Source organism: Oncorhynchus mykiss, chromosome 10 (genome assembly GCF_057628025.1).
Source record: "Oncorhynchus mykiss isolate SJ-2025 chromosome 10, ASM5762802v1, whole genome shotgun sequence".
NCBI classification, from domain to species: Eukaryota; Metazoa; Chordata; class Actinopteri; order Salmoniformes; family Salmonidae; genus Oncorhynchus; species Oncorhynchus mykiss.
In genome coordinates, this window is record NC_143031.1 from 73330001 (window position 1) to 73352910 (window position 22910).

Genomic DNA, 22910 nt, shown 5'->3' on the forward strand with positions numbered 1-22910 from the left:
TTGTGAGAGTACCCATGAGTTTACCAGTCAAATTGCCAGGGTTAGAGGTTCCAAGCCCTTTCTATGGATTCCATTTCTGAGTTCAACACCCTTATGCGACCATGGCCTCTCCATCTGTCAAGAGAAAACACCTGTGCAGAAGCACCAGCAGCAGTCAGTCAGTAGCATCTCCTCTCCCCGAGTAATGAGCACCATACACTCCATTAGAAGAGCCTTCACTAGGAGTGTGTATCGTTTATGAAGTGTCATACACACCACTAACGACGCAATGGAGGGGCGAGAGTGAGAAGGAGAGAGAGAAATATGAAGAGAGAGAGAGAGGGAGAGAGAGAGAGATGGAGAGAGAGAGGGGAAGAAAGAGGGATAGGGAGAGATTTGTATTTCAAAAGCTGAGTGCTCCTGGTATTGCGATTGAAACAGGCAGCGATCAACTTAGAACTCATTAGATCCCCTCTTATTTATGGACGGATATTTACTTATTTATCCATTTATTTATTTATATCTGTATTTATCTAAGTATAAAGTAACAAGAGCACTCCTTGACAGCCTTAAGTAGCTCGCTACCAGGTAATCTTTCCCGGCATTTACCCACCATCATTCATGTACCCCATTTTCATGATGAAGGAGAAAAGCGAAATATACTAAATGGAGAGAGTGACATTGCAGAGAGAGAGAGAGAGAGAAATAAAGAGAGAGAGGGAAAGTGTAGGAACCAGGAAAGAGAGCGCCGGTATTCAGATATAAGCCGGCGGTGGCGAACCAATTAGTGTAAGTAATGGCGTCTCCGTGAGCTGACAGGGCATATCTCCACCAGCGTAAACACAAACAAAAGCCCAGACACACTCCTCCCTCCCCGACTCCCTCCCTCCAGCATGATGATGGATCAGAGACGGCAGCCGCCGCCATGTTTATCTTCTTTCCTTTGATTACCTGGAGCACCACTAATAGTGCATAGTCCACAGGTCTGGCCTGGTCTGACCTGGCCGTTAGCTAACACCACAGGTCTGGCCTGGTCTGCCATGGCCGTTAGCTAACACCACAGGTCTGGCCTGGTCTGCCCTGGACGTTAGCTAACTCCACAGGTCTGGCCTGGTCTGCCTTGGCCGTTAGCTCACATCACAGGTCTGGCCTGGTCTGCCCTGGCCGTTAGCTAACTCCACAGGTCTGGTCCGGTCTGCCCGTTAGCTAACACCACAGGTCTGGCCTGGTCTGCCCTGGCCGTTAGCTAACACCACAGGTCTGGCCTGGTCTGCCCTGGCCGTTAGCTAACTCCACAGGTCTGGTCTGGTCTGCCCGTTAGCTAACACCACAGGTCTGGCCTGGTCTGCCATGGCCGTTAGCTAACTCCACAGGTCTGGTCTGGTCTGCCCTGGCCATTAACTAACACCACAGGTCTGGCCTGGTCTGCCTTGGCCGTTAGCTAACTCCACAGGTTTGGCCTGGTCTGCCATGGCCGTTAGCTAACACCACAGGTCTGGCCTGGTCTGCCATGGCCGTTAGCTAACACCACAGGTCTGGCCTGGTCTGCCATGGCCGTTAGCTAACATCACAGGTCTGGCCTGGTCTTCCCTGGCCGTTAGCTAACTCCACAGGTCTGGCCTGGTCTGCCATGGCCGTTAGCTAACTCCACAGGTCTGGCCTGGTCTGCTCGCTAGCTAGCTAACTCCACAGGTCTAGCCTGGTCTGCTCGCTAGCTAGCTAACTCCACAGGTCTGGCCTGGTCTGCTCGCTAGCTAGCTAACTCCACAGGTCTGGCCTGGTCTGCCCTGGCCGCTAGCTGACTTCACAGGATTTAAGCCACCATGTTAGGCACAGCGTTACAGGGGTCTGGCAGGTAGCAGCATCCAACAGACAAGATGCTAAATAGCTGATAATGTACCTTAGGGGCGTGTTTCTCAAACCAGCCCTCCAGTCCTTCGACACTGGCATGTCCGATTCAACTCGTCCCGTCAACTAATAATCAAGCTCTTCATTAGCTGAATCAGGCGTGCTCGTGTTGAAATAGATCCAATGTGTGAAATGACGGGTGGTCCCTGAGGGTTGCGTCGAAAAACACCAGAACACAAAGCAACATGGAATAGGCCCCTGTGTTTTGCACAATCATGTGACATTGCAAGATGTAATCCCGCATTTTAAGGCTTAACCAGAAATGAGAATTTGACCAAAAATGAAAGCGATGGTGCTGGACCATGTGACAGAAAATTACTCAGGGCCCTAGGTTGAGCAGTGGTGATCTACCGTAGAGTAATATCAACTTTCAAGAGTTGTGTACATATCAAACTGTAGTTCTCCACCCCTCTCATTGGGCACCACCCGCTGTCGCACATATTTGTTTTAACCCTGCACTAACACTCTATTCACAACCAGTCAACTAATGGCCAAGTCCTTGATTATCAAATCAAATTGTATTTGTGACATGCACCGAATACAACAGGTGTGGTAGACCTTACAGTGAAATGCTTACTTACAAGCCCTTACCCAACATAAGTGTTAAGTAAACAATAATAATAAATAATAAAGAGCAGCAGTAAAATAACAGTAGCGAGGCTATATACAGGGGGTACAGAGTCAATGTGGAGGCTATATACAGGGGGTACAGGTACAGAGTCAATGTGGAGGCTATATACAGGGGGTACAGAGTCAATGTGGAGGCTATATACAGGGGGTACAGGTACAGAGTCAATGTGGAGGCTATATACAGGGGGTACAGAGTCAATGTGTAGGCTATATACAGGGGGTACAGAGTCAATGTGTAGGCTATATACAGGGGGTACAGAGTCAATGTGTAGGCTATATACAGGGGGTACAGAGTCAATGTGTAGGCTATATACAGGGGGTACAGAGTCAATGTGTAGGCTATATACAGGGGGTACAGAGTCAATGTGGAGGCTATATACAGGGGGTACAGAGTCAATGTGTAGGCTATATACAGGGGGTACAGAGTCAATGTGTAGGCTATATACAGGGGGTACAGGTACAGAGTCAATGTGGAGGCTATATACAGGGGGTACAGAGTCAATGTGTAGGCTATATACAGGGGGTACAGAGTCAATGTGTAGGCTATATACAGGGGGTACAGAGTTAATGTGTAGGCTATATACAGGGGGTACAGAGTCAATGTGTAGGCTATATACAGGGGGTACAGAGTCAATGTGGAGGCTATATACAGGGGGTACAGAGTCAATGTGTAGGCTATATACAGGGGGTACAGAGTCAATGTGGAGGCTATATACAGGGGGTACAGAGTCAATGTGGAGGCTATATACAGGGGGTACAGAGTCAATGTGTAGGCTATATACAGGGGGTACAGAGTTAATGTGTAGGCTATATACAGGGGGTACAGAGTCAATGTGTAGGCTATATACAGGGGGTACAGAGTCAATGTGTAGGCTATATACAGGGGGTACAGAGTCAATGTGGAGGCTATATACAGGGGGTACAGAGTCAATGTGTAGGCTATATACAGGGGGTACAGAGTTAATGTGGAGGCTATATACAGGGGGTACAGAGTTAATGTGTAGGCTATATACAGGGGGTACAGAGTCAATGTGTAGGCTATATACAGGGGGTACAGAGTCAATGTGTAGGCTATATACAGGGGGTACAGAGTCAATGTGGAGGCTATATACAGGGGGTACAGAGTCAATGTGTAGGCTATATACAGGGGGTACAGAGTCAATGTGTAGGCTATATACAGGGGGTACAGAGTCAATGTGTAGGCTATATACAGGGGGTACAGAGTCAATGTGGAGGCTATATACAGGGGGTACAGAGTCAATGTGTAGGCTATATACAGGGGGTACAGAGTCAATGTGTAGGCTATATACAGGGGGTACAGAGTCAATGTGTAGGCTATATACAGGGGGTACAGAGTCAATGTGTAGGCTATATACAGGGGGTACAGAGTCAATGTGGAGGCTATATACAGGGGGTACAGAGTCAATGTGTAGGCTATATACAGGGGGTACAGAGTCAATGTGTAGGCTATATACAGGGGGTACAGAGTCAATGTGGAGGCTATATACAGGGGGTACAGAGTCAATGTGTAGGCTATATACAGGGGGTACAGAGTAAATGTGTAGGCTATATACAGGGGGTACAGAGTTAATGTGTAGGCTATATACAGGGGGTACAGAGTCAATGTGTAGGCTATATACAGGGGGTACAGAGTCAATGTGTAGGCTATATACAGGGGGTACAGAGTCAATGTGTAGGCTATATACAGGGGGTACAGAGTCAATGTGGAGGCTATATACAGGGGGTACAGAGTTAATGTGTAGGCTATATACAGGGGGTACAGAGTCAATGTGGAGGCTATATACAGGGGGTACAGAGTCAATGTGTAGGCTATATACAGGGGGTACAGAGTAAATGTGTAGGCTATATACAGGGGGTACAGAGTTAATGTGTAGGCTATATACAGGGGGTACAGAGTCAATGTGTAGGCTATATACAGGGGGTACAGAGTCAATGTGTAGGCTATATACAGGGGGTACAGAGTCAATGTGTAGGCTATATACAGGGGGTACAGAGTAAATGTGTAGGCTATATACAGGGGGTACAGAGTCAATGTGGAGGCTATATACAGGGGGTACAGAGTCAATGTGTAGGCTATATACAGGGGGTACAAGTACAGAGTCAATGTGGAGGCTATATACAGGGGGTACAGAGTCAATGTGGAGGCTATATACAGGGGGTACAGAGTCAATGTGAAGGCTATATACAGGGGGTACAGAGTCAATGTGGAGGCTATATACAGGGGGTACAGGTACAGAGTCAATGTGGAGGCTATATACAGGGGGTACAGGTACAGAGTCAATGTGGAGGCTATATACAGGGGGTACAGAGTCAATGTGCGGGGGTACAGATTAGTCAAGGTAATTAAGGTAATAACAGTCTATGACTTGGGTGGCTGGACTATTTTACAATTTTTAGGGCCTTCCTGGTATAGAGGTCCTGGATGACAGGAAGCTTGGCCCCAGTGATGTACTGGGCCGTACGCTCTACCCTCTGTAGTGCCTTGCAGTCGGAGGCCGAGCAGTTGCCATACCAGGTAGTGATGCAACAGGTCAGGATACCTCAGGTCTGATTATGGCTATGTACGTCTCGCAGAACTTCATATAATAATAATAACAAAATATGTTTATGGATTTCATAAAGGCCGATAAAAGATGGCGCCGACAGAGATGGCAGCATCGCTTCAAGTCCTTAGGAAACTACATTCCTAAAGAAAATACTGTACTTTTTACTCCATACATTTTCCTTGACACCTAAAAGTACTAGTTACGTTTTGAATGCTTAGCAGGACAGAACAATTGTCATCTACTGCCTCTGATCTGGAGGACTCACTAAACGCATATGTTTTGTTTGTAAATTATGTCTGAGTGTTGGAGTGTGCCCCTGGCTATCCGTAAATTATTATTATTTTTAAATGTTGCCATCTGGTTTCCTTAATATAAGGAATTTGAAATTATTTATACTTGATTTATATATGATTTATAACAACGCCTCTTCAACCTCAGGAGGCTGAATAAATGTGGCTTGTCACCAAAAACCCTCACAAACTTTTACAGATGCACAATTGAGAGCATCCTGTCAGGCTTTTATCACGGCTTGGTACAGCAACTGCCCTCAAAAGCAAGGCTCTCCAGAGGTTGGTGCGGTCTGCACAACGCATCACCGGGGGCAAACTACCTACCCTCCAGGACACCTACAGCACCCGATGTCATAGGAAGGCCAAAAAGATCATCAAGGACAATAACCACCAGAGCCACTGCCTGTTCACCCCGCTATCATCCAGAAGGCGAGGTCAGTACAGGTGCATCAAAGCTGGAACCGAGAGACTGAAAAACAGCTACTATCTCAAGGCCATCAGATTGTTAAACAGCCATCACTAGCACTGAGAGGCGGCTGCCTACCTTCAGATTTGATATCATTGGCCACTTTAATAAATGGAACACACGTCACTTTAAGAATGTTTACATATCTCGCATTACTCATCTCATATGTATATACGGTACACTGTATCATATGAATCTATTCTTTATCATCTATTGCATCTTAACCGCTCTATCACTGCTCATCCTTATATTTTATATCTTTACTAAACTCAGCAAAAAAAGAAACGTCCTCTCACTGTTCAACTGCGTATTTTTCAGCAAACTTAACATGTGTAAATATTTGTATGAACATAACAAGATTCAACAATTGAGACAAACTGAACAAGTTCCACAGACATGTGACTAACAGAAATTGAATAATGTGTCCCTGAGCAAAGGGGGGTCAAAATCAAAAGTAACAGTCAGTATCTGGTGTGGCCACCAGCTGCATTGAGTACTGTAGTGCATCTCCTCCTCATGGACACCTGCAAGTTCCCGTAAATTTCTGGGGGGAATGGCCCTAGTCCTCCCAGAGATCCTGGCTCGTTCCTGGCTATGGCAGAATACTGACATTCCTGTCTTGCAGGAAATCACACACAGAACAAGATGATGCTGTGACACACCGCCCCAGACCATGACGGAACCTCCACCTCCAAATCGATCCCGCTCCAGAGTACAGGCCTCGGTGTAACGCTCATTCCTTCAACAATAAACGCGAATCCGACCATCACCCCTGGTGAGACAAAACCATGACTCATCAGTAAAGAGCACTTTTTGCCAGTCCTGTCTGGTCCAGCGACATTGGGTTTGTGCCCATAGGCAACATTGTTGTTGGTGATGTCTGGTGAGGACCTGCCTTACAAGGCCTACAAGCCCTCAGTCTAGCCTCTCTCAACCAATTGCGGACAGTCTGAGCACTGATGGAGGGATTGTGCGTTCCTGGTGTAACACGGGCAGTTGTTGTTGCTATCCTGTATCTGTCCCGCAGGTGTGATGTTCGGATGTACCGATCCTGTGCAGGTGTTACACGTGGTCTGCCACTACGAGGACGATCAGCTGTCCATCCTGTCTCCCTGTAGCACTGTCTTCGGCGTCTCACAGTATGGACATTGTAATTTATTGCCCTGGCCACATCTGCAGTCTTCATGCCTCCTTGCAGCATGCCTAAGGCACGTTCACGCAGATGAGCAGGGGCATTTTTCTTTTGGTGTTTTTCAGAGTCAGTATAAAGGCCTCTTTAGTGTCCTAGGTTTTCATAACTGTGACCTTAATTGCCTACTGTCTGTAAGTTGTTGTTGTCTTAACGACCATTCCACAGGTGTATGTTCATTCATTGTTTATGGTTCATTGAACAAGCATGGAAAACAGTGTTCAAACCCTTTACAATGAAGATCTGTGAAGTTATTTGGAGTTTTACGATATTATCCTTGAAAGACAGGTTCCTGAAAAAGGGAATTTTCTTTTTTTGCTGGGTTTAGATTGTGTGTATTAGGTTTTGTTGTGGAATTTGTTAGATATTAGAATTTGTTAGATATTAGGTTTTGTTAGATGCTGCTGCACTGTCAGATCTAGAAGCATAAGCATTTCCCTACACTCGCAATAACATCTGCTAACCATGTGTATGTGACCAATACAATTTGATTTGATATATATAGCGTTTGTGTATTAGATATTACACTCCAGGGAGATTTGATTTTAGCATATTGTTCCATGATAGGGGAAATTACTCTCTCTGCCCTTTCTACCTATGGGAGGAGAGATCACTGGCACCGGGGGGTTTCTAAACCAATCAGATTCCCCAGGCCCTCCTCTCCATTGCAACAACGACCCACAATGGAACAACAAACCTCAAATAACACCTAATATTGCACTGTCATCATACCACAACCCCAAAAAGGAGAGATAGGAAACTGAGAAAGAAGGGAACGGAGGAAGAGAGGAGCAGAAATCATTTGGGCCAGCTTATAAAAGGATTAGAGTTGACACACATCCCAAATGAAAGTGTCTGTAAGTATTAGTCCTTGTCACAGCAGCAACCGTAGCTAGCGCAGTGCTAGCAGCCCCTCCACATCATGTTTATGGGAAGATGCTAGCTTCCTTAGCCTACCCCCCCTCCTTCCTACCCTGAACGAGTAGGGACGGGCAATTATAGGCGGTCAAAACATTTTTCATGGATGATTTCTCCCGACGCAGCTGGAGAAGAGAGAGAGAGAGGGAAGAGGAGGGGGGAGAAGAGAGGAGGAGGAAGGTATCCTGAACCGAAACCCTTTTAGTGTCTCAGCATGTCGGCAGGGGGGATGGGAGGAAGGGGGAGTTGAAGGACGAAAGTGGTGCCTTTGCAGAGGTGATGCCTGGAAGTGCACAAGCATGCAGGCACACAGACACACACAGGCACATAGACACATCACGGTGGTGGTACAAATGACTAGGACCATCTGAGTGCATTACACAGTCCATTACCCTCCCAGAATGAGCCTACATAAGAATGTCACATGACAATGGAGGAAATGGGAAGAAGTGGATGGAGAGGAGCTAGTGTTTCCATTGACTCAGACAATGTCCCATTAATCACACTGATACAAATGTGGACCAGCACCACTGGAAAGACCTGTCTCTCTGACTAGTGTGAGGCAAAATGCACCCTATTCCCCATATGGCCTTAGTCAAAAGTAGTACACTATATAGGGAATAGAGTACCATTTGGGACATAACGATTCTGTGAGTGCAAATAGTTTTAAAAAAATGGGCCAGGAATTTTTACTCTCCAAATGATTCTGTTCCCTACTTGTAGCTGAATGATATGATATAACTCCAGGCTATAACTAGGGCCAGGAGTTTTTCCTCTCCAAATGATTCTGTTCCCTACTTGTAGCTGAATGATATGATTTAACTCCAGGCTATAACTAGGGCCAGGAGTTTTTCCTCTCCAAATGATTCTGGACCCTAGTAGCATCAACACACACCAACAACACATGCCACACACCATCAACACACAACAACATCACACACCATCAACACATACCACACCATCACACACACACCATCAACTCAACTAAACTCAACATCACACACACACACACACACACACACACACACACACACACACACACACACACACATTCCACAATGTAACATACTGTACACACACATCATGGTCACATACCACAACATCACACACACACCATCAACACACTACACCATCACACACATACACACACACACACACACACATTCAACACCTTCCACAACATCACATACACACACACACACACACAGACAACACATACCACAACATCACACACACCATCAACACATGCAACGACACCCTCAGTCAACAAACACACAAAGACGCCCTTTTGAGATTGAATCGTTGCAAAATTAAAACAGAGCAAATTCATGAATTATAAATGGTATTAAAAAAGTGCAGGGATATAATTGATGATTCATTCCAATACCCCAAAGCCAATCGAGCAGTAGGCTAATGAAGAGAGGGGGGATTTAATCGAACCAGAAAGAAATCTCCTCCTTTAAATTGTGTTAAGGTTATTTTATGCTGATAAGATGCATGCTGCAATCACAGCACCTGGGGGCCTGTTGGGGAGAGCTCTGACGAACCCTCTTGTGAGTTTAATGTTCCTTTCCCTCTCCGCGACACCAATGATGTCCTCATCTCAAGAGTCTCAAGAGCCATCTCTGTTTATCCTCAAAACTTGTTTTTGCCTAATTTAGCCCTGAAAGTTAAGTAAAATAGGGTGAAGGCAAAGTTTTATATGAGGGAAAGGGGACAGGTTGGTGTGTGTGTGTGTGTGTGTGTGTGTGTGTGTGTGTGTGTGTGTGTGTGTGTGTGTGTGTGTGTGTGTGTGTGTGTGTGTGTGAGCGAGCGAGCGAACGAGCGAGAAACAGCAAGAGAGAGCAAGAGAGAAAAAGATCACAGAAGTTAGATCAAATCAATTTAGAGTGGAAGAGTATGTGAATCGTAACTGTGTGGGCTAAACTAAATTTTTCATGAAAAAACAGAAATTCCCACTTGACATTCATCTCAAGTTAGGATTCATTCAGCCTATATACAACTGGGGCAAAACGACTATACACTGAGTGTACAAAACATTAGGAACACCTGCTCTCTCCATGACATGCACTGACCAGGTGAATCCAGGGTGAAAGCTATGAACCCTTGATGATGTCACTTGTTAAATCCACTTCAATCAGTGTAGATGAAGGGGAGGAGACCGGTTAAAGAAGGATTTTTAAGCCTTGAGACAATTGAGACATGGATTGTGTATGTGTGTCATTCAGAGGGTGAACGGGCAAGACAAAAGATTTAAGTGCCTTTGAATGGGGTATGGTAGTAGGTGCCAACCGCAGCGGTTTGAGTGTGTCAAGAACTGCAACGCTACTGGGTTTTTCACCCTCAACAGTTTGCATTGGAGTCAACATGGGCAAGCATCCCTGTGGAACCATTTTGACACCTTGTAGTCCATGACCAGGCACATTCAGGCTGTTCTGAGGGCAAAATATTGCAGTTCAATATTAGGAAGGTGTTCCTAATGTTTTGTCGCTCAGTGTATATAGTATTTGCAGCAGCTACAGAACCACAGAAACACAATACAGGATCTAATGCTCTAGAAAAGCTGGTCATGTCTGTCCACATTGATGCCAAAGGGAATCATGACTGTACTGGATTGCATTGTTCCTCAACTACTGTGGATACTAGAGATTGTTCTAGAAATGGCTGCCTAGCGGCTACAGAAGCTACTACCAGACAGACATGTGACATCCCCCAGCAAGAGTTTGGGACGAGGGTGTCACAGATCCATGGCTCTGTTGCAATATCCACACAAGTACACCGTTTAGGAGGAAGCTATGGGTGTGTCTGAAAGGGTATCTTATGTACTATATAGTGCAGTGCACTACTATTGACCAGGGCCCATAGGGCTAAAGTAGTACACTATATAGGGCACAGGATTCCACTTCAGACACAGTCTGTGTATTGGACAAGTGGTACAATAGTATGGATATTGGAACGTAGCCATACCGTCACCATAGTGACAGACCCTAGTACTGTACTGACCCCCATAATAAACCTGAGACCTAGTCCAGCTGTAGTAACAGACCCTAGTACTGTACTGACCTCCATAATAAACCTGAGACCTAGTCTAGCTGTAGTGACAGACCCTAGTACTGTACTGACCTCCATAATAAACCTGAGACCTAGTCCAGCTGTAGTGACAGACCCTAGTACTGTACTGACCACCATAATAAACCTGAGACCTAGTCCAGCTGTAGTAAGACCCTAGTACTGTACTGACCACCATAATAAACCTGAGACCTAGTCCAGCTGTAGTGACAGACCCTAGTACTGTACTGACCACCATAATAAACCCGATACCTAGTCCAGCTGTAGTGACAGACCCTAGTACTGTACTGACCACTATAATAAACCTGAGACCTAGTGACAGACCCTAGTACTGTACTGACCACCATAATAAACCTGAGAACTAGTGACAGACCCTAGTACTGTACTGACCACTATAATAAACCTGAGACCTAGTGACAGACCCTAGTACTGTACTGACCACCATAATAAACCTGAGACCTAGTGACAGAGCCTAGTACTGTACTGACCACCATAATAAACCTGAGACCTAGTGACAGACCCTAATACTGTACTGACCACAATAATAAACCTGAGACCTAGTGACAGACCCTAGTACTGTACTGACCACCACAATAAACCTGAGAACTAGTGACAGACTCTAGTACTGTACTGACCCCCATAATAAACCTGAGAACTAGTGACAGACCCTAGTACTGTACTGACCCCCATAATAAACCTAAGGCCTAGTCCAGCTGTAGTGACAGACCCTAGTACTGTACTGACCACCACAATAAACCTAAGGCCTAGTCCAGCTGTAGTGACAGACCCTAGTACTGTACTGACCCCCATAATAAACCTAAGGCCTAGTCCAGCTGTAGTAACAGACCCTAGTACTGTACTGACCACTATAATAAACCTGAGACCTAGTGACAGACCCTAGTACTGTACTGACCACCACAATAAACCTCAGACCTAGTGACAGACCCTAGTACTGTACTGACCCCCATAATAAACCTGAGACCTAGTGACAGACCCTAGTACTGTACTGACCCCCATAATAAACCTGAGACCTAGTGACAAACCCTAGTACTGTACTGACCTCCATAATAAACCTGAGACCTAGTGACAGACCCTAGTACTGTACTGACCTCCATAATAAACCTGAGACCTAGTGACAGACCCTAGTACTGTACTGACCACCATAATAAACCTGAGAACTAGTGACAGACTCTAGTACTGTACTGACCCCCATAATAAACCTGAGACCTAGTCCAGCTGTAGTGACAGATCCTAGTACTGTACTGACCTCCATAATAAACCTGAGACCTAGTGACAGACCCTAATACTGTACTGACCTCCATAATAAACCTGAGACCTAGTGACAGACCCTAGTACTGTACTGACCTCCATAATAAACCTGAGACCTAGTGACAGACCCTAGTACTGTACTGACCTCCATAATAAACCTGAGACCTAGTGACAGACCCTAGTACTGTACTGACCTCCATAATAAACCTGAGACCTAGTCTAGCTGTAGTGACGGCATAATGCACACAGACAGAGGGGACAAAGACACAACAATGAAGGAAGCCTGTCCTATAGGTCTTTTAGAAGCGTGTGTGTGTGTGTGTGTGTGTGTGCGTGTGTGTGTGTGGGTGTGCCTGTCTGCTGCCTCAGCGTGACACTAGGACAATGTCAGACAAAACGCAGACCCCGCCACCGTCATGGTTACCATCGTCATTGCCAAACATTGGACAGCTGTGATTTATCAGTTCTGAACTGATGGTTGATAACATACAGAGCATTCAAAAATGATTCACACCCCTTGACCTTTACAAATGTTGTTGTGTTACAGCTGGAATTTAAAATGTATTAAATTTAGATTTACACAATAGCCCATAATGTCAAAGTGGAATTATGTTTTTATAAATTCTTACAAATTCATTAAGAATGAAAAGATTAAATGTCTTGAGTCAATAAATATTTAACCCCTTTGTTATGCCAAGCCTAAATTTGTTCAGGAGTAATAATTTGCTTAACAAGACACATAATAAATTGGACAGACTTTGTGCAATAATAGAGCTTAAGATGATTTTGGATTGACTACCTTATCTCCTGACCCCACACATACAATTACTGTTACTGTAAGGTCCTTCAGTCCACCAGTGAATTTCAAACACAGATTCCACCACAAAGACCAGGGAGGTGTTCCAATGCCTCGTAAAGAAGGGCACGTAATAGTAGATGGGTCAAAAAAACAAACAAATAACATTGAATATCCCTTTGAGCATGGTGAAGTTATTTATTTCACTTTGGATGGTGTATCAATACACCCAGTCACTACCAAGATACAGGCGTCCTTACTAACTCAGTTGCCGGAGGGGAAGGAAACCACTCAGGGACTTCACCATGAGGCCAATGGTGACTTTAAAACAGTTACAGATTTTAATAGATGTGATAGGAGAAAACTGAGGATGGATCAACAAAATTGTAGTTACTCCACAATACTAACCTAAATGACGTGAAATGAAGGAAGCCTGTACAGAATAAAAAATATTCCAAAACATGCATCCTGTTTGCAACAAGGCACTGAAGGAAAACTTCAAAAAAGGTGGCAAAGGAATGAACTTTAACTTTTTGTCCTGAATACAAAGCTTTATGTTTGGGGCAAATCCGACACAACCCATCACTGAGTACTACTCTTAATATTTTCAAGCATGGTGGTGGCTACATCATGTTATGGGTATGCTTGTCATCTGCAAGAACTAGCAAGTTTTTTAGGATACAAAAAAATGGAATAGAGCTAAACACAGGCATCACTACTACACAGGAGCGCCATTTGAATGTAAATGCGTTTTTTGGCAGAAATGCCTTCTGGAACATGTGAACTTATATGTGCCTTAATAACAAACGTGTATACCATCTGTGAATACAAAGTCAATTGTTAAATTACGAGCCTAGTTGGTTTAGCCACGGAAAAAGTCAGAAACCTTCCTGCTAGCCATGATTGGCTGAGATTATGAGTGGGCTGGATATGCCGAGAGATGAGTATGGATTGGTCTGCCATATAGCACACTTCTGTCTATAATATGAGCTGTTCAGTATGTGTTGGTAATCCATTCTAACGCTGCTTTTTTGATAGATATCACGTAGTAGAACAGCATAAGTGTTGCTCTCCACTTTCTGGAGGACAGAGCTTTGAAATCAGTGGAATTAGAGAATGATAGCCAAGGAGATGGAGAAAATTCTGGCGTTTGATTGCAAATATGCAGACGGAGTCGAAAAGAGAACACACAGAAGGTACAACTGACTAGGTATCCCCCTTACCCTGTCCCTTTCTTGTTTTTAATGTTTTTAAAATGCGAGAGACGGGCTACCCCTGTTGGAAAGAGGCGTAGTGACACGTCACGATGTAACGTACCGCGTCAGAGGGGTCCGTTTTTTCATCCTTTCTCAAATATTATTAGTCCATTATCACGTCAATCAATGCTGAATTGAAACTTAGTTCACACCCCGGATTTTGTTGCCAACACAGTCGCTACAGTCCCATTAGTTTTCATTGCAGCCTCGTTTGAATGCTGTGGTTGCGCAAATTTGTACGGAATGGAGTTAGTCACCGTTACACGTTTCAAATTCTGTTAGAAAGTCGTTTTCATTTCAAGTTAAAGGATACTGTTCGCTAGCTAGCTAACGCTAGCTGGCTGGCTGGCTAGCTAACGTTAAATGTATGATCTGTGTAGTAATATTATTTGTATCTCAGAGCCATTTGCATCGCTAGATTCATGCATGGTAGTAACATTATCAGTTGGGATTATGGTTTGTTGTTTAGCTAGCTAGCTTACACGTCTAAACAAAAGACTCCACTATGCAAGCAACTATTTCAATAGAATGTTTATGACGTCACTGCGACAACTGTCGATAGACTATGTCTATGTACTCCGATATCAGAGGACTCTCGTCTGAGTTTGCTAGAGCGCAGAATAACAGCCGAATTTACGAACTTGTTGAATACGGCAGTAAACATGGGCAAAAAAGCGTTATTAAATTGTTGCCAGCAGCACCGTTGCAGTCACCGATGCTCTGATAACATAAACACATCCTAAACAGCTCTGCTAGGGTGAGTAAAATGAGTGAGCCGTTCTCTCATTTGTGTCAGGAAGTAGCTAGCAAGTTAGCCAACATTAGCTTGGGTGCATGACTGCTGTTGTTACGCTCAGATCTACCCTACTCCTCAGCCAGAGCATCCAGTGTGCACTCTGAAAGCTCCGAGAGCCAAACACTCTGAATTTAAACGGACAATCTGACAATGCTCTGAGTTTATGAATGCCCAGAGCACGCTCTGGCACTCCAGATTACAATTACAAACAGACCGGTGGTATAAACCAGCCTTTAGTCTTGAAATGTTTGGTTGTTTAGTACATGGCCTCACGTGAATCCTTAAAGAGATGGGTGGTGCTAAAGCTTAAGAGGGTGTGTTGAGTGTAGACAACGAAGAGCTCTGCAGTATGCACCAAAACATTCAAGGGTCATTTTGTCAAAAGTGGGGTTACAAGTTTATCAAATTTCAAAGCAGAATTACTTTCCCATTGTTCCTCAACTGTATTGTATGACATACCGTTTTCTATCTCTGAGTCTCTAATTTTATCCAATGTAAAAAAAACACAATTTCAAATGTTGCTACATAAGACCGAATCGTGCCGGCCAGTCACAAATGTGGAACAAGTCAAGGGGTATGAATACTTTCTGAAGTGACTGTAGGGTACTCTAGTTATGTTGGTTGCCATTTTGACAGATTTTCCCATTATTTCTCCCATATCTCAACTACAGTCAGACTGTAGTTCTGTTCCCAAACACTAGAGAATACATTATCTGGGTACGTCTCAAATGGCGCCCTATTCCCTTTATAGTGCACTACTTTTGACCAGAGCTACTGTATGGCACCTGGTCAAAAGTAGTGCACCAAATAGGGAATAGGGTGACATCAAATCAAATGTTATTGGTCACATACATGTGTTTAGCAGATGTTATTGCGGGTGTAGCGAAATGCCTGTAAAAGCAAACTTTTGGGAGGCAGCCTGGATCTTTATTCAAACAAATTAGACATACTGTAAGACCATATATGGGTTACCCGTGCTAGTTTGTCACCTTAGCTTTGTGGTTACATGTGTATAGGTGTATTTAGTTGGGCCCTGGTTGAAAGTGCCATTACAGCTGCCTTCAATGTCTTACTGTAAAGTCAGAGAAAATATGGGTTGATCATGACAGATTTCAGTCAAATGTTGCATACTAGATATGAAAAGTAGGTTTCTACTCAGGTTTCAGAGTTGTGACTGATGATGAGTAGGTGGAGGAGAAAGAGGGAGAAGAGGAGGAAGAGGAGAAAGAGAAGGAACGGCTGGAGGAAGTGAGTTACCACCACCACAACAACAAACATAGTTGAGACAGGAAGCAGTTCTAAGCTTCCACTTCAGTGCAGCTTTAGCAGTGGCTAAAAGGCTAAGAAGCTCAGAATAACTCCCACTTAACCTACACTGCATTCTTTCTATTACTACTTAGCCATTCTCTAAATAGGTTGAATGAGGGCAATTGAACTTTACGATATTCCGCTCTTGAATTGAATGGCACTAATGTACAATAAAAAAAAGAGACAGTCAAAGGCTTTGGGCAATTGGAGGCTTCAAGATTTCATTTGAGTACCTGCCTGCTCTTTTCCGTTTACATGTGAGACATGGGGAGCTTAATGAGAGAGAGAATTCTATTGAAATTGAAAGAGAGAGACATGGAGAGCTGAGAGAGAGAGTTGAGAAAGGGAGAGTAAGGAGGCCTAGGGATGAGAGAGAGAGAGAGAGAGAGAGAGAGAGAGAGAGAGAGAGAGAGAGAGAGAGAGAAAGAGAGGAGGCCGCGGATGAGAGAGAGAGAGAGAGAGAGAGAGAGAGAGAGAGAGAGAGAGAGAGAGAGAGAGAGAGAGAGAGAGAGAGAGAGGAGGCCTCGGATGAGAGAGACCGAGAGAGTGAGTGAGAAATACAGAGAGAGAGAAAGAAATAGAGAGAGACAGAGAGATAAAGAGAGCGAGAGAAAGATAGAGTGAGTAGGCCTTGGGATGAGAGAAAGAGAGCGAGACAGACAGAGCGAGTGAGTAGGCCGCCGGGCCTAGAGGAGAGCGAGAGGACTCTGTCAAGTCTCATTCCCTCTGATTTTAATGGAAATCCCGGAGAAGGCGATAAGATGCTCCCGAATCGGGAACCCAAACCCATTTGGATTTAATTCCAGGCTCTCCAAAGTTTTTAAACTTGAATGTAGCTCCTTTAAGTGCCAGCTGCTGACAACATCGATTTCGCGTTAAGCTCCGGTGTCCGATGTGGTTTGCCTTCCCTTCCAAATTGACAGAGACATCTATTTTCTCCTCTTCTCCCTCTTCTTCTGTCAACGTCCTCCATCACACGAGGAATAATTGAGAATTAAAAAGACAGAGAGAGGAAAGTAGGAGCAGTAAATCTAATTGGCTCTGTTCCCCAACTTCCTCATAGAGACCCATAAGTTGTAATTTGTGTGGACGCCAAGGCTGGACTGACGAGGGAGGAAGTCGATGCGGGACAAAGACAGGAAGGTCAGGACTTGTCACTGGGTGTCACGGCGCACAAAGACTGACAGAACTCCGTCACACTAAGGCTACAGAGAGGTCCATCTGTTTCACAACACCCCTCGTTGTGCGTCAAAGCCCACGGTTTGCCGACAACACTTTGTGTCAAGTGTCTAGTGCTCGTCTTACACTCTCTATGATCGTCTCTTCTCCTCTTCAGGGCATTGTCCTACCTCTATTGGTAGACCCTGATGAAGACAGACAGATCTACCTCTAATGGTAGACCCTGATGAAGACAGACAGATCTACCTCTAATGGTAGACCCTGATGAAGACAGACAGATCTACCTCTATTGGTAGACCCTGATGAAGACAGACAGATCTACCTCTATTGGTAGACCCTGATGAAGACAGACAGATCTACCTCTAATGGTAGACCCTGATGAAGACAGACAGATCTACCTCTAATGGTAGACCCTGATGAAGACAGACAGATCTACCTCTAATGGTAGACCCTGATGAAGACAGACAGATCTACCTCTAATGGTAGACCCTGATGAAGACAGACAGACCCTGATGAAGACAGACAGATCTACCTCTAAAGGTAGACCTTGATGAAGACAGACAGACCCTGATGAAGACAGACAGACCCTGATGCAGACAGACAGATATACCTCTAATGGTAGACCCTGATGAAGACAGACAGACCCTGATGAAGACAGACAGACCCTGATGAAGACAGACAGACTCAGATGAAGACAGACAGACCCTGATGAAGACAGACAGACCCTGATGAAGACAGACAGACCCTGATAAAGACAGACAGACCCCGATGAAGACAGACAGACCCCGATGAAGACAGACAGACCCTGATGAAGACAGACAGATCTACCTCTAATGGTAGACCCTGATGAAGACAGACAGACCCTGATGAAGACAGACAGACCCAGATGAAGACAGACAGACCCCGATGAAGACAGACAGACCCCAATGAAGACAGACAGACCCTGATGAAGACAGACAGACCCTGATGAAGACAGACAGACCCTGATGAAGACAGACAGACCCCGATAAAGACAGACAAACCCCGATGAAGACAGACAGACCCTGATGAAGACAGACAGACCCTGATGAAGACAGACAGACCCCGATAAAGACAGACAGACCCCGATGAAGACAGACAGACCCTGATGAAGACAGACAGACCCCGATGAAGACAGACAGACCCTGATGAAGACAGACAGACCCTGATGAAGACAGACAGACCCTGATGAAGACAGACAGACCCTGATGAAGACAGACAGACCCTGATGAAGAGCGCTTGTCTAAACATGTTTAGTTATTAAATGATGACATCTGAACTCCTAGAGTGTGGTTCTCCTTTTCTTATTCAAGTCTTCTACTCCACTAGCCTAAACAGGTGTTCTACTCCACTAGCCTAAACAGGTGTTCTACTCCACTAGCCTAAACAGGTGTTCTACTCCACTAGCCTAAACAGGTGTTCTACTCCACTAGCCTAAACAGGTGTTCTACTCCACTAGCCTAAACAGGTGTTCTACTCCACTAGCCTAAACAGGTGTTCTACTCCACTAAACAGGTGTTCTACTCCACTAGCCTAAACAGGTCTTCTACTCCACTAGCCTAAGCAGGTGTTCTACTCCACTAGCCTAAACAGGTGTTCTACTCCACTAGCCTAAACAGGTGTTCTACTCCACTAGCCTAAACAGGTGTTCTACTCCACTAGCCTAAACAGGTGTTCTACTCCACTAGCCTAAACAGGTGTTCTACTCCACTAGCCTAAACAGGTGTTCTACTCCACTAGCCTAAACAGGTGTTCTACTCCACTAGCCTAAACAGGTGTTCTACTCCACTAGCCTAAACAGGTGTTCTACTCCACTAGCCTAAACAGGTGTTCTACTCCACTAGCCTAAACAGGTGTTCTACTCCACTAGCCTAAACAGGTGTTCTACTCCACTAGCCTAAACAGGTGTTCTACTCCACTAGCCTAAACAGGTGTTCTACTCCACTAGCCTAAACAGGTGTTCTACTCCACTAGCCTAAACAGGTGTTCTACTCCACTAGCCTAAACAGGTGTTCTACTCCACTAGCCTAAACAGGTGTTCTACTCCACTAGCCTAAACAGGTGTTCTACTCCACTAGCCTAAACAGGTGTTCTACTCCACTAGCCTAAACAGGTGTTCTACTCCACTAGCCTAAACAGGTGTTCTACTCCACTAGCCTAAACAGGTGTTCTACTCCACTAGCCTAAACATGTGTGCATTACTTTTGACTCCAGATCTACCTCTAAAGGTAGACAAGGTAGACATCTCCTATACAGGCAAGAGATGAAAAAGAAGAAGGGAAGAGGAGAAATGAGAAAAAAAATGCATTTTTATAGTTAAGTGACGATATACAATGATCTATTACCGGGGATGTTGGAAGTTAATTAAATAGCGGGTGTAGTTACTAAAGCCAGGCTGGGGGCCTGGAGCTGAAAGGAGAGCGGGACACATCTCAGGAACCAGCTAGTGTTCATTTAAAGGTGATCCTGTAACAGCAGGGAGCGGGACTCTGAAAGTCTGACAACGCTTGAGTTGTTTAGGACCAATCACACAAACCAGTTCCACTTCAGCAGCGGCCATTGTGCTTAGCATGCAAACAACACGGAGGGGACATCATGGAGTTGGATAGAGGGTGCACTTCCTGAAGTAGAAGTGGACATTGAAAAGACAGGATATGAGACCCTATCTAACTCTATGGGGGGACATTTACTTATCACACTGGCCTCTAACCTGTGACCTCTCACCTGCCCAGGATGCACTATCGGTCATAGCAACAAGGAAGTATAATAGAGATTGAAGTGGTGCTTTAGGAGTTAGGAGTAAGTTACCTTCTAAATGCCACTAAGATTTACTATGAGATGAAAGGCTCTTCCCAAAACCATCCGTCCCTCCCCCTGAAAAATGAGCTTTAAAAAGAAGAAGGCGACAAATAAGTCAGAACTTGCATAGTTATTTTTCCTCCTACTGTTCCATGCTATCAAACTATCACAGTCTTGGCGAACACTGCTTTTCTTTCCAAGTTAATTACAGAGCTAATGACAAGATTCGCTCCAGGGAAGTCTCGACAGCGCGCTGGGCCACAGACCGAAGAGCAGACAGACAGAGACAGAGAGACAGACAGATAACAGGCACCTCATCATGACTGCAGCGTTAATGAGGTCACATCTCTCCCCCAAATAAATGGAGAGGAGAACAAAGCTGGACAAGGTTGCGCTGATTGATGGAGCTCGTTAGGTTAATAAGACACTTAATGAACTCCTGCTAGTAGCATCAGTATTGTAGCCCTCCTAAAACACACACACACACCCCAACAACACGCCCACCCCAACACACTCCAACCTGGCCCCCGTCCCCCCCTCTCACCTCTCCTTCTGACGACTGGAGCAACAGGTCTTTCCGGCAGGTGGCCTTGAAGTCGCCCACCCCGGCGTTGACCTCCACCCCTCTGGGAGCCTCCAGACTCAGGGTCCTGGTGGGAGACTCCAGCCTGCAGAGAACCAGACATCCAGGGATTCAATTAGACAACGAATCACTTTAGATTCAAAGCATGGGTGACTAGAAGGATCAATAATGAAAACATAGTGTACAATTAGAATGTAAGTCGCCGATCGGAAAAAATAACTGAACTGAAACTTCTTTTAAAGCAGCATTTCTTTTAAACCTATTACACAGATCTAGCTGAGAGGATTTGATTGGACTGTGGTGTGAAAGGGAGGGGGGACACTAAGTGATACACAGGCACATTAGTACACATATTTTCTCACTATTCCTCTCTCTCTCTGTCACACACAGACACACAGACACAGACACACATATACACACACACACACACACACACACACACACACACACACACACGCACAGACAGAGATGGAAGCCTGGATGGGAAGTCTCCCTGTGGACTGAGCGGTCATCTGGTCCACTGGTCCATCAGGTTAGCTGGTGAAACAGGCTTTGGATAATTAACCACCTGACAGAAATGAATATATTGACTTAACGATCCCTCCTTCCAACTTCTCTGCAAAAAAACCCTCACAGCCTCTTTCTCTTACACAGTCAGAATATCATACAATATCTATGAATAGCTCTGGTCCTTTCGGCCGTTTTAAAAGAGGAATTCAATCAGGTCATTGATTTTCTGTTGCTGCTCCGGCTGCTGTTCCGCCTGGTGATTCGGAGACCCCAAAAAAAAGAAAACGTAAAAAGTTTCCATCCATCCAGAAAGCCAGGGCCTTGGTGGTGATTCTTTATATGAAAAGACACCCGAGTCAGAGACTGTAGGTCTTATCGGTCCAGTTCATTGTCATGCAGGAGCCGCCTTCCTGCGTTCCTTCTCGCCGGCGAGGAGATCCGCCTTGACCTTCAACGCCGTCCGCCAAGGCTTGTTTTTTGAGGTCGGACATATTGTTTATAACATGACAGAGATAGGCAACGAGAGAATGCATCAACACAGTTATCGTCTTAATTTGACAACTTCTAAAAGCTCAGGGGGGAACGGAGGGGGAGGTAATGTAATAATAGTTCTGGTGCATACACATTGTAAGGTAGTGAGGGAGGGTGTGACAGACACAAACCATAGTCAGAAAAACTCAGAACTTTCTCCATGGAGGTTTCAGTCACAATATAAGTTAGATGTTTTCCAGGCGTATATAGCTTGACATTCACGTTGACCTTTCTCCTTTAATGGCCCTGATGCCGCATCGCCAAGTTACCGTTTGAGATCTGAACCCATGACCTTTTCGGTCAAAAAAAAAAACCCACATCACCCTTCTGTGTCGCCGGTCGGGGCGACATAAATCATTTAAAGTGTCAGAGAGCTGAGCGATACAAAGGTGTCGTCTGGCAGGAAGTGTGAGCCGACTTGAACGATGAGAAATGGTTGGAAAATGACATTTTCAAGCCTCTGTGACTTTTGTGACTACTTTTTTGAAATCCCCATCTCCAAGAGAAGTTATATCCCGTGCTAAACTCGCTCCATGAATCTCTCAGAGGAAAAGAACAGGTGAGAGCCTTCAACTGGGTTGTAAAAGTTAGAAAACTCACAACACTTGTCACAGAGAGACAGGTAAGGGGGATGACTCGGAACTATGGGTAATGGAGTATATGGGTACATGGGGGGTGGGGGTTCTGATCACCGAAAAGTAAATGTTGCATTTCGTAAAACTCAGAGCACTTAAATACCGAATGCCAGTCAGGTGTAAAATAGTGTGTAGGCATGTGTGAGACTCTGCATGTGTGAGACTCTGTATGTGTGAGACTCTGTATGTGTGAGACTCTGTATGTGTGAGACTC

General features: G+C 45.0%; 1 protein-coding gene across 1 annotated transcript in view; it reads right to left on the minus strand.

Moving 5' to 3' along the window:
• LOC110534569 (zeta-sarcoglycan) overlaps positions 1-22910 on the minus strand; it is a 323045-nt gene that overhangs the window by 2988 nt on the left and 297147 nt on the right. Inside the window, exon 7 of the mRNA XM_090187849.1 lies at positions 20982-21105. Within this exon, the coding sequence (XP_090043975.1) occupies positions 20982-21105 (124 nt within the window). The remainder of the gene's footprint in view (positions 1-20981; positions 21106-22910) is intronic.